We start from the raw sequence: 13,028 nt of genomic DNA, 5'->3' as shown, positions 1-13,028 counted from the left end.
AAGAAGATAAAGGTCTGCATCAGCTAATATAGACATGATGTAAAGCGTGTTTAAAAAATACAGTTGTTCACATGTCTTTTTCTACGGTACATTTTAACCTCCACTTCAATAGTGCAATTTTAACATCTAGTTTCTATACTTTGTGGTAAAGCAATATTTTTATTGACCACTTCAGTCAGAGATATAAGATCATCTGTCTGCCTTCCTTTCACATGAGTCAGCATGGTTCAGCTGGAGTCTGTTCAGCCCCTCAATCTCATGCTGGTACTTTGCAAAAGATTTTTGTTGGTTTCATTCTCCCCTGCACTATTACTACAGCTGTGCAAGTTTGAAATAAGTTTGGAAACTTTGATCATTTCTACTTCGACTATCCCTTTATATCTCTTACTTAAAAACTTAAATCTGTATCCCCCTGGTCCTTGTACCATCAGCTAATCTGATCTTCTTGTTTGTCTTATGTAAACCTGCTATATTCTTGTATAATTTTATTAAATCTCCTTATCTGAAGGGGATGGTACGAGCTTTTCACGCGAGCTTTATAATTCTCCCTTATCTGGAGAACCAATTGCTGGCCAATTTCTCTGCATCCTCTCAAGGGTTCTCACATCCTTCCCAATCGGATGTAGAACTCTAGATTTGACCTAACCAGAGCTTTCTGAAGGTTCAGCCTAACTTGTTTGTTTTTGTATTCAACACATCAAAATCTGAAATCCGATACACAATGTATTTTGCTACTACTTTCTCAATATGTTTTGCCCTGTCATATGAGCTCCTAGGTCCTTGTGTTCTTGTGCACCATTAAACTTAGCTTTGTTAAAGTCATCTCTATTGCAGAATACATCAGCTCACACTTCTCTGTGTTACACAGCATCGGCAACTGTATTCTGCAAGGTTTTTTGTGCCCTGTGGTAGAATTATGGTGTTATCATGATTATGCGCCACATTTCCAATTTCAGTATAATTGGCAGATATCCTTAAGCCAAGTTTATACAGTGCCTGTAAAAGGTATTCATCCCCCCCAAAGTTTTCATGTTTTACGGAAAATGACTCTTCATGTGTCAAAGTGAAAAGATATCTCTACAAAGTGATCTAAATTAATTACAAATATAAAACATAAAATAATTGACCGTATAAGTATTCAACCCTCCCTTTTAATACGACACACCAAATCATCACTGGTGCAGCCAATTGGTTTTAGAAGTTACATAATTAGTTAGCTGGAGATCTAGTTTTGGAGACCTGTGTGCAGTCAAGTTGCTTCAATTGATTATAGTAAAAATACACCTGTGTCTGGAAGGTCCAACTGCTGGTTAGTCAGTACCCTGGCAAAAACTACACCAGGGAGACAAAAGAACACTCCAAGCGACTCTGCGAAAAGGTTATTGAAAAGCACAAGTCAGGAGATGGATACAAGAACATTTTCAAGTCACTGAATATCCCTTGGAGTATAGTTAAGTCAGTCATGAAGAAATGGAAAGAATATGGCACAGCTGTAAACCTGCCTAGAGCAGGCTGTTCTCAAAGACTGAGTGAGTGACCGTGCAAGAAGGGGACCAGTGAAGCAGGCTACTGAGAGACCTATGACAACTCTGGAGGATTTACAAGCTTCAGTGGCTGAGAAGGGCAAGACTGCACATAAAATAACTGTTGTCCGGGTACTTCACCAGTCACAGCTTTATGGGAGAGAGGCAAAAAGGAAGGCACTTTGAAAAAAACTCACATGAAATCTCTGCTAGAGTTTGTGGGATGGCATGTGGGAGATTCTGAAGTCAGCCAGAAGAAGGTTCTATGGTCTGATTGAAACAAAATTGAGCTTTTGTCCATCAGACTAAACGCTATGTTTGGCATAAGCCAAACACCACACATCATCAAAGACACACGATCCCTACCATGAAGCATGGAAGTGGATGCATCATGCTGTGGGGATGCTTCACTGCAGTAGGCCCTAGAAAGCTTCTGAAGGGAGAGGGTAAAATGAATGTAGCAAAATACAGGGAAATCTTGGAGGAAAACCTGATGCAGTCTGCAAGAGAACATTGACTTGGGAAAAGATTTATTTTCCAGCAAGACAATGACCCCAAGCATAAAGCCAAAGATACATAGGAATGGCTAAAGAACAATAAAGTTAATGTCCTGGAGTGGCTGAGTCAGAGTCCAGACCTCAATTCAATTGAGAGTTTGTGGCTGGACTTGAAAAGGGCTGTTCCCTCACGATCCCCATGCAATCTGACAGAGCTTGAGCAGCTTTGTGAAGACGAATGGGGAAAAATTTGCAGTGTTCAGAGGTGCAAGGCTGATAGAGACCTATCCACACAGACTCAAGGCTGTAATTGCTGTCAAAGGAACACCTACTAAATACTGACTTGAAGGGGGTAAATACTTATGCAATCAATTATTTTGTGTTTTATATTTGTAATTAATTTAGATAGCTTTGTAGAGATCTGTTTACACTTTGACATGAAAGAGTCTTTTTCTGTTGATCAGTGTCAGAAAAGTCAAATTAAATCCACTGTGATTCAATGTTGTAAAACAATAAATGTGAAAACTTCCAAGAGAGATGAATACTTTTTATAAGCACTGTATTTAAAATGACACTGCTCTTAATCCAAGAGTCCTCAGTTTTCATAACTAGTATTATGGTATATGGTATATGAAATATGGTATTTCATCCCTTCATCTGTTAGCTCATCCAATAATTCAGATCAATTATTTAAACATAATCTGCCTTTAGTCAAACAATCTATGCTGGTTCTCCTTCATTACCCATTTCTTTTCACTGATTATTGTTTTTAAAATATCATCCACCACCAGTATTAAACTGACAGTACTGTATTTATAGGCTCTGCCCAGGTTATAATCATCCATCGAAGTGTTTGGGAGACTGAGGGATAGATGGGATGGGTTTGCAGATTCTATGGGGCCACAGTGTCACTCTACCTGCTAGGAATGGGGCATTTCCACATCTTCTCTCCCCACTAACACTCCCCCCCATCCCCAACATACTGTAAAGCTGCAACAATTGGTGCATATTCCAGCTGTGCAGAACTGGGAGCTCTGAGCAGACACACTTGCTCTCTGAATCTGAGAGGCCTGCTGGTAGTTTGGGATCCCTTAAGCATGGTCTAGATTCTCTGTCATCCAATTGAAATCAGTGCTCTTTTAGTTTAGAAGTTCAATTTCAGTAATGGAGCAGAGCTGGGAACAACGTGGAGCATTAGGTTTGTGGTGATATAATGATCACTTTTATTCAAGTGTTCTCCCAATGACATTTGGTCAATTTAGCTCACCTCATTCCAGAGTTAGTGATGCCTTCTTCCTAGAAGTATTAAGGACGTAATAGTAAATGAAGTCCTCCAGAGTATATTTCAGAAATCTCTCATTATCTGCTCTGTTTACTCAAACATTACCACAATTAGTATTTGGGTATTTTAATGACTCTTTTTGGTAGTTGTTGCAATTCTCTAACTTCCTGCAGAAAGAGTGAGGAATGAGATTACCTTTGTCTATTCCTTTGTCGTTATGTTACTGTGGGCCAGAGAAGGGGAGGTTGTGAACCGTCTTTCTCAGAATGACTTTTGTGCAATCTTACAACGTGGAATTTTGCAAATCTTGCAGCAGGTTCACAGACACGTAGGTACAGAGAGTAAATTTAATTTAATTCTGTGTGTTTTCAGTATCTACGTTCCCATGATGTTGCTGCAAGTTCTTCATTGAACGCTCCCTCCCTGTACTTGTGCACATGACAATAAACTCAATCTGATTATAGCATAGAGCAAGAATCGGAATCAGGTTTATTATCACCGGCATGTGACGTGAAATTTGTTAACTTAGCAGCAGCAGTTCAATGCAATACATAATATTGAAGAGAGCAATAAATAAATAAATAAATAAATTGATTACAGTATATGTATATTGAATAGTTTAAAAAACATGCAAAAATCAGAAATATTGTATATTTAAAAAAACTGGGGTAGTGTCCAAGGGTTCAACGCCCATTTTGGAATCGGACGGCAGAGGGGAAGAAGCTGTTCCTGAATCGCTGAGTGTGTGCCTTCAGGCTTCTGTACCTCCTACCCGATGGTAACAGTGAGAAAAGGGCATGCCCTGGATGCTGGAGGTCCTTGATAATGGACACTGCCTTTCTGAGACACCACTCCCTGGAGATGTCCTGGGTACTTTGTAGGCTAGTCCCCAAGATGGACATTTACAACCCTCTGCAGACTCTTTCGGTCCTGTGCAGTAGCCTTCCCCCCCCACCCCCATACCAGACAGTGATGCTGCCTGTCAGAATGCTCTCCACAGTACATCTATAGAGGTTTTTGAGTGTATTTGTTGACATGCCAAATCTCTTCAAACTCCTAATAAGGTATAGCCGCTGTATTATTGCCTTCTTGATAACTACATCGATATGTTGGGACCAGGTTAGATCCTCGCCCAGGAACTTGAAACTGCTCACTCTCTCCCCTTCTGATCCCTCTATGAGGATTGTTGTGTGTTCCTTCGTCTTACCCTTCCTGAAGTCCACAATCAGTGCTTTCATCTTACTGATGTTGAGTGCCAGGTTGTTGCTGTGGCACCACTCCACTAATTGACATATCTCACTCCTGTACGTCCTCTCGTCACCACCTGAGATTCTACTAACAGTGGTTGTATTGTCAGCAAATTTATAGATGGTATTTGAGCTATGCCTAGCCACACAGTCATGTGTATATAGAGAGTAGAGCAGTGGGCTAAGCACACACTCCTGAGGTGTGCCAGTGTTGATCGTCAGCGAGGAGGAAATGTTATCGCCAATCCGCACAGATCGTGGAGGACATTTTGTCCATCGTGCATGCATAAATTTTGAAAGAGCTATACAGTTCACCCCAGTCCCTGTTCCTTTCACTTAACCTTGCAATTTTTTTTCTTTTTCAAGCACTCATCAAATCGTGGGTCTGATGTAATGTAAGGTAGTAGCTAGGCCACTTCATTTAAGAGTCCAGCAGGTAGTGGAATCCCGTGCAACTATTTCTTGATTTAAATAGTATTTCTCAACATAGTATAGTGTTTCAAGGCAGTCGCGTGTATCTCATAAGTGAAAGTTTGGTACAGAGGCACATGATGGAATATTAGAATAAGAGGAAAGTGAATAGCTTTTCTCCCTGCAGGACCCCAATGGATCTGCTGAATTTTTAAACCAATCTTAACATTTTAAAGTAATTCTTCATTGAAACATTTTCAAAAATCCAGGATTCTAGTGGAATTTTGCCAGGGGGAAGAAAAAGCTACCCAAAAACAAAACCCATGTGATGTGGGAAAAAATGTTGAATTTCCCCATGGGGATGAATAAAGTATCTATCTATCTATCTATCTATAACTAGTGAAAACTGGATTTTCCCAGGGGTGTTTGCTTGTTTTTGTAGAAAAACAAAATCCATTTTAGTCACTTCCTCTGAGTAAATTTCTCTTTCCAGAGTTAAGTATATACAGTGGAATCAGGTTAATTGGGACACATTAGGACCAGTACACTTTGGCTTAATTAAGCAGCTGCCCCAGTTAGAAGTTTCATGGAAATAGTTAAGGTATAAATAAGACAAATTACTATTTAACTGAGTAACAAATTACCTATTTAAGTGAAATAGAGAACAAATTGACACACTATCAACGCTACTACAGTACTTTACAATTGTGTGTTAGTGTGTACACTGCCATGTATGGGGCGTCCAGCAAGGGGTAACACCTCTCGTGAAAGGGTTTGTCATGTCCGTTATGGGCGGGTCACTCACCTTGGGTCCCCACCGGACACTCAGCTCTCACCTGTGGCTCCAAGCACCTGCTAGCCTGCGACAGTGGCCACACCCCAGAAAACTGCGTTGTCAGGCAGTCTAAACCAGGTGAAGGTGGCCGGCAGGCCTCGTACCCTGGTGAAATAAGGACATGCCTGTCCTCGCGTATGGCATCAGCTCCGGCGGACTGGCTGGATGAGATCAACAGTGAGATCCCACAGCCAAGAAGGCCATTCTGCAGCGCTCTGAGAAGAGGAAGGGCATGATAAGGCACGGAAGAAGTCATGGTTACCCACTGCAATGAAGTAAGACCCCAGTTTGCGACAACTACCCGTACCATTGGACCCGGACTTCTGAGGTCAAGAGAGTGGAACTTCCCCAGTGCAACGGCTTTTCCACTTTAAATCTCTCCCACTGTCATCGTCAGTATGATGGATAATCAACAATCTGACGAGTTCTTCTGATTGACTGTAAATGAACAAATTTAGCGCATTTGCCTGGTGCAGGTGATGAACTGCCATCGTACAATGCTTTCAATGGCATCCTCCAAATCTTCATTTTCGTTGTAACATTCAAGATGATTGTTGATACTTTCAGATTATTAATATTGTAACTTGTTGTAGTAGTGAAAGTTTCATTTTCATTCCTGGCCATTTCCGGCATCTCCAAGTTTGAAAGCTTGAAATCGCAGTGAGCAAAGCAATCCTGAATTGTCTTGATGCTTATTTCTCGCAAACTATCAGCGACAGAAATCACTACTTTTTGAAAGCAAACACATGCAAATGATGCTATTTTAAAACTGTTCACTTTATACACAGTGTACTGTCTAACGGGCACCAAAGTTCATACAACTGGCGCTAATTAGAAACTGTTCGGCAACAGTCTCAAAGTGGCATAGTGTCCCAGATAAATGAAGAAAACCGGGCTATTTTCTTGATTATTTTTTATTCTTTGAGAGTCCTCCCAAATAAGTGGCTGTCCTGATTAATGGATGGCCCAATTAACCAGAATCCACTGTATTATTAATGTGGAAGAGTGCCGTAGCTGATTGTGTAATGTAATTTCAGTGAGCAGAAAGGGAAGTTTGGTGGTATCATTTAAGTACTTTGGGAGGAGGAAGCGGTATATTCAATTCATATGGCATCGTACACGAGGTGAATTGGCTGGGGATCAAAATTCCAATGTTCTTAAAGCTGAGTGATGACGCATAGCTGCTGAACTCTTGATCTGCTTATAGTGTGGCTCAGCTATTAATATAATCGATGTCTGGTCTGGAAAACTGGATGGGACAAATCTAAAATTCCCAACAATCCATATTGTGAGAAAAAAATATTAATTAAAGTCACCTCTAATTTTGATTTGACTCTTGTTGATATATTTGAGATGCTATATCCTGAAAAACCATGTGGATGTCTTCTCCAGGAGGTGGCATCTGAAGATGTATAGTGTCATCTTAAATCCTTGTTTTCTATGTAGTACAATTGGAATTAGCACTTTGCTTCTGCATTTCCTCTCTGTTGGTTCAAACCTCATGTCAGGACTTCAGCATTGTATGGAAGTGTGGGGCAAATTTCTATGAAGTAGCTCCAAGTTGTTGGAGATAAATCGGAGTGGGCGTAATGTTGGTGTTCCATGTGTCTTTCTCTTCAGATTAGTAAATGAAGTCCTTGAGCAGCACAAGGGCAGGTGTCATGGATATTCCCTAAATGATTTTTAAGAGTTTAAATGCTTTTTAAAAAATTTAACAGTAATTTTAAAACTTTATTTGAAATGTTCATTCTTAACTGTCATTACAGGTGGCTGTCTTATCTTCTGCTCCTAATTGTTTACTTGGTTATTTGCCTGGCAGCTTTTCTGGGCTTGGCCAAACGATCCAGGTGGCTTCTCGCACTGTGAGTATCTCACTAGGGCTAAATGTTACATTACCTAATCTGTATTGGAAATAAATGATGGAGATGAAGGAACTTGGCTTTTTTTTGTGAATGGGTTTCTTTTATTTTAAAGTATGCTATCTTTGATGCGGGATTATATTGATACTTTCTTGTAGGATTTCCATTTCAAAAATGGAGAATCTTGAGCTTTGTTTCTCGTCCACTGTAATCTCACCCAAATCAGCAGGGTGCCTTTGGGACAGAGGTGGTGATCTGTCTGAGTGGGAATAAGCCAAAAGAAATGGTAAAGCATCTGTTTCCGTTGATCCTGCTCAAAAAGTAACTTTGAGCCACATGCTCGAGCAAGTGCGGAGTGTGAGTCCCAGTGAAACGTTAATCAGTTAATCTATCTTTCTGGGCAGTGAGGCATTACAATCAACCGTAGTGCCAGTTTCCAAGGGAGCAATTCCCACACAGATTTACATCAGGTACATCAAATTATTCCAACACTGAAAGCTAGTCTAAAAGGTTGGACAATCTTCTATATTCTATACTCTTGGAAAAATATTGTTATCAGGGCAAAATGTTCCAGAAAATAATTGGTAATGGAGATATTTATTTAATTAACTCCTACATCAGAATCAAATTATCATTGACATAGGACATGGAAATTGTTGTTTTGTAGTAGCTGTACCATGCAAAGACATCAAGTCTACGGTATATTACTAAAATAAAAAGTGTTGAGGAAAAAATAGAAGGGGTAGTATTTGTGGGTTCATGGACCACTCAGATATCTGATGGTGGTGGAAAGAAACGGTTTCTAAATTGTTGACTATAGGTCTTTGGGTGCCTGTACCACCTCCCTGATGGCGTAATAAGAAGAAAGCAAGTACTGGTTGGTGAGTATCCGTAAAGATGGATGCTGGATTCCTGTGGCACCGCATGTTAAAGATGTCCATGATGGAGCTGGCTGAATCTCAAACTCTGCAGTCTCTTGCGACCTTGTGCATGGGGGCCTCCGAACCAGACTGTGCTGCAGCCAGTCAGGATATTTTCCAGGATTCCGCAAGTCCTAATGGAGTAGAGCCGCTGTTGTGTTCTTCAGGATTGCTTCTATGTGTTGGGCCCAGAATATATCCTCCGAAATGTTGGTGACTGGAACTTGAAGTTGCTCACCATTTCCAAACCTAACCCTCAGTGAGGACTGGGGTGTCATCTCCTGATTTTCCCTTTGCGGAAGTCCACAGTCAGTTCCTCAAACTCTCTGGTACATTGACAGCAAGGTAGTTTTGCTTCTGTGTTAGTTTTTTTTTACCATAAGGGATGAAAAGAGAAATGTTATAGAAACACTGAAATCATCATTGTGTCATATGATGTAAGCAAAGTTTTCTACAGAAGTGGTTTGCCATTGCCTCCTTCTGGGCCGTGTCTTTACAAGATGGATGACCCCAGCCATGATCAATACTCTGCTTGCCCGGTGTCAGTGGTCGCATAATCAGGATTTGCAATTTGCACCAGCTGCTCATACAACCATCTACTACGTGCTCCCATGCTTCATGTGACCTTGATCCGGGGTGGGGGGGGTGGTACTAAACGGGTGTTACACCTTGCAAAGGGGTGACCTGCAGGCAAGTGGAGGGAAGGAACACCTTACACCTCCTTCGATCTCTGTGTCCATTTTTGGAGACAAATTATCAACTGACATCTTTTATAAACCTTCCAATTCCCACAGTTATCTTGACTATTGCCACAATAGGTCAATGGCAGATGCAATCTCAATAGCTCCACACAACTGTAGACCACCTGTACAACACAAACTCCTATGTCAGGATGCTGTTCATCGACTATAGCTCAGCATTTAATATCATCATTCCCACAATCATGGTTGAGAATTTGCAGAACCTGGGCCTCTGTACCTCCCACTGCAATTGGATCCTTGACTTCCTAACTGGAAGACCACAATCTGTGTGGATTGGTGATAACATATCATCCTCGCTGACAATCAACACTGGTGCACCTCAGGGGTGTGTGCTTAGCCCACTGCTCTACTCTCTGTATACACATGACTGTGTGGCTGGGCATAGCTCAAATACCATCTATAAATTTACAGATGATGCAACCATTGCTGTTAGAATCTCAGGTGGTGACGAGAGGGCATACAGGAGTGAGATATGCCAACCAGTGGAATGGTGCCACAGCAACAACCTGGCACTCAATGTCAGTAAGAGGAAAGAGCTGATTGTGGACTTCAGGAAGGGTAAGATGAAGGAACACATACCAATCCTCATAGAGGGATCAGAAGTGGAGAGAGTGAGCAGTTTCAAGTTCCTGTGTGTCAAGATCTCTGAGGATCTAACCTGGTCCCAACATATCGATATAGTTATAAAGAAGGCAAGGCAGTGGCTATACTTCATTAGGAGTTTGAAGAGATTTGGCATGTCAACAAACACACTCAAAAACTTCTATAGATGTAATGTGGAGAGCATTCTGACAGGCTGCATCACTGTCTGGTATGAGGGGACTACTGCACAGGACTGAAAGAAGCTGCAGAAGGTTGTAAATCTGGTCAGCTCCATCTTGGGTACTAGCCTACAAAGTACCCAAGACATCTTCAAGGAGTGGTGTCTCAGAAAGGCAGCATCTATTATTAAGGACCTCCAGCATCCAGGGCATGCCCTTTTCTCACTGTTACCATCAGGCAGGAGATACAGAAGCCTGAAGGCACACACTCAGTGATTCAGGAATAGCTTCTTCCCCTCTGCCATCCAATTCCTAAATGGACATTGAACCCTTGGACACTACCTCACTTTTTTAATATATAGTGTTTCTGTTTTTTGAACTTTTCTTAATCTATTCAATATACATATACTGTAATTGATTTTAGTTATTTATTATTATTATTTTTATTTTGTTTATCATTTTTTCTATATTATGTATTGCATTGAACTACTGCTGCTAAGTTAACAAATTTCACGTCACCTGTCGGTGATAATAAATGATCCTGATTCTCACTATACCTCTTTCCACCCTGTCTGCTGTAAAAATGCTATTCCCTTTTCTTCCTTCATCTCCACCATGTCTGTTCCCAGGATGCAACATTCCTTTCCAGGATATCAGAGATGTCCTCCTCCTCCAAAGAACGGGATTTCCCCTCCTACCCCATTGAGGCTCCTCACCCGCTTCTCCTCCAGTTCCCGAAAATCCGCGCTCACCCCATCTTCCTGCTGCCTTAACAGTGATCAAGTTTCTCTTGTCTTTGTGTACCACCCCATGAAACTCCGCAAACAACACATCATTCTCCGCAACCTTCGCCACTTCCAAAGGGATCCTACCTCCAAACACACCTTTACCTCCCACCACTTCTCTGCTTCTGTAAGGATCGCACCCTCAAGTGTTTCCCTTGTCCACTCATCCCTCCCCGCTAATCTGCCTCCAGGCACTTACCCCTGCAGGCGGCCCAAGTGCTACAATTGCCCATTCACCTCCTCCCTCACCCCCAATAAGGGTCCCAAGCAGTCCTTCCAGGTGAGGCAACACTGCACCTGTGAATCTGCTGGGGTCGCCTATTGTGTCTGCTGCTCCAGATGCAGCCTCCTCTACATTGGTGAGACCCGTTGTGAATTGGGTGACCGCTTTGTCAAGCACCCCCACTCCATCTGCCAGAAGTGGAACTTACCGATGGTCCAACATTTTGATTCTGATTCCCATTCCTGTTCTGACATGTCCTCTTGTGTCATGAAGAGGCCATCCTCCGGATGGAGGAGTAACATTTTATATTATTTCTGTGTCGCCTCCAACCTAATTTGACATAAATATTGATTTCTCCTTCCTGTAAAAATAATTCCCTCCTCCTCTCCTCTTATTCTGTTCCTCACTCTGGCCTCTTCCCTCTTCTCACCTGCCCATCATTTACCCCAGGTCCCCTCCACTTTTCCTTTCTCCTATGGCCCTCTCTCCTGTCCTATCAGATTCCTTCTTCTCCAGCTCTTTAACCTCCTACCCACCTCGCTTCACCTATCACCTTCTAGCTACCCTCCTTCCCCTCCCCCCACCCTTTTATTCTGGCATCTTTCCACTTCTTTTCCAGTTTTGAAGAAGGGTCTCGGCCCAAAACTTCGACTGTTTATTCATTTCCATAGATGCTGCCTTGACCTGCTGAGTTCTTCCAGCATTTTGTGTGTGTTGTTTTAGGATAAAGATTAGTTGTGAAAAAAGAAAACATCTTTTGCTCTTTACTCCAATTTCCAAACTAATAGTAATTGTAGAGATGTGTTAATTCCATTCAGTAATAGTTATTTTCTGTCTCATTACAGTTATTATATAACTTAATTTGCAGTATTTGTGATAAATGTTCTTATTTGAGAATGATATCACACTCTTATGCTGTGAAAATTGTTGTTTTGAGGCAGCAGTAGAGTGGAAACAAATTAGAACCTGCAAGTTAGTAAAATATATAAAAAGGTCAGGTAGTATTTATGGGTTCATGGATCTCTCAGAAGTATGATGGCAGAGGGGAACAAGCTGTTCCTAAATTGTTGAGTGTGTGTCTTCAGGCTCCTCTACCTCCTTCCTGATGGTAGTAATGAGAAGAGGGCATGACTTGGATGTGGTAAATCTTAATGATGGATCCCGATTCTTGAGGCACCACCTCTTGAAGATCTCCTCGACGGTGGGAAGGTTATGCCCATGATGGAGCTAGCTGAATCCACAACCCTCCGCAGCTTCTTGTGATCCTGTACGTCGGAGACTCCGTCCCAGGCTGTGATGCAACCAGTCAAAGTGCTCTCCATTGTTCTTCTTTCGAAATTGGCAAGAGTCTTTGGCGACGTACCAAATCTCCTCAAACTCCGAATGAAGTAGAGGCCGCTGGCATGCCCCCTTCATGATTGTATCAATGTGTTGGGCAGAGGACAGGTTCTTCACAATGTTGATGCCCAGGAACTTGAACATGCTCACCATTTCCACTGCTGGCCCCTCACTGAGAACTGGTCCGTTTGTTCTCCCAACTTCACCTTCCTGAAGTCCACAGTCTGACATTGGTCGTGCTGACATTGAGTGTGAGTTGTTGTGACATAACTGAACCAGCTGATCTGTATCATTCCTGAAGGTCTCCTCGCCGCCCTCTGAGAATTATTAACTTGAACACAGCATAAAAATCTGAATTTGACAATGTATTTTGGGATGGACTGTACTGAAAAATTAGGAAATATTGTGAACCAATATTTAAATTAAAATTAAAAAATTTTGGGAAAAGAAAATTATTGTGGCTATGCGTACAGCAAAAGTAGCATCAAATAACTTCATACTCTGTTACAGCTGTTGGAATAAACCTCTAGTGTTACATGGCTGAGCCATATGGCTGTGTGAAGAGCTTCAGCTGGCTAATTCAGTG

At 41.7% G+C, this 13,028-nt stretch overlaps 1 protein-coding gene across 2 annotated transcripts in view; it reads left to right on the top strand.

Annotated features, from left to right (window-relative positions):
- ttyh2 (tweety family member 2) overlaps nt 1-13,028 on the top strand; it is a 115,978-nt gene that overhangs the window by 67,691 nt on the left and 35,259 nt on the right. For both annotated transcript variants that reach the window (XM_073026107.1, XM_073026108.1), the window contains exon 5: nt 7,562-7,657. In XM_073026107.1, the coding sequence (XP_072882208.1) occupies nt 7,562-7,657 (96 nt within the window). The remainder of the gene's footprint in view (nt 1-7,561; nt 7,658-13,028) is intronic.

This window comes from Hemitrygon akajei, chromosome 22, assembly GCF_048418815.1.
Source record: "Hemitrygon akajei chromosome 22, sHemAka1.3, whole genome shotgun sequence".
NCBI lineage: Eukaryota > Metazoa > Chordata > Chondrichthyes > Myliobatiformes > Dasyatidae > Hemitrygon > Hemitrygon akajei.
Note: the sequence above shows the minus strand (reverse complement) of the source record. Positions and strands in the feature narration are given on the sequence as shown.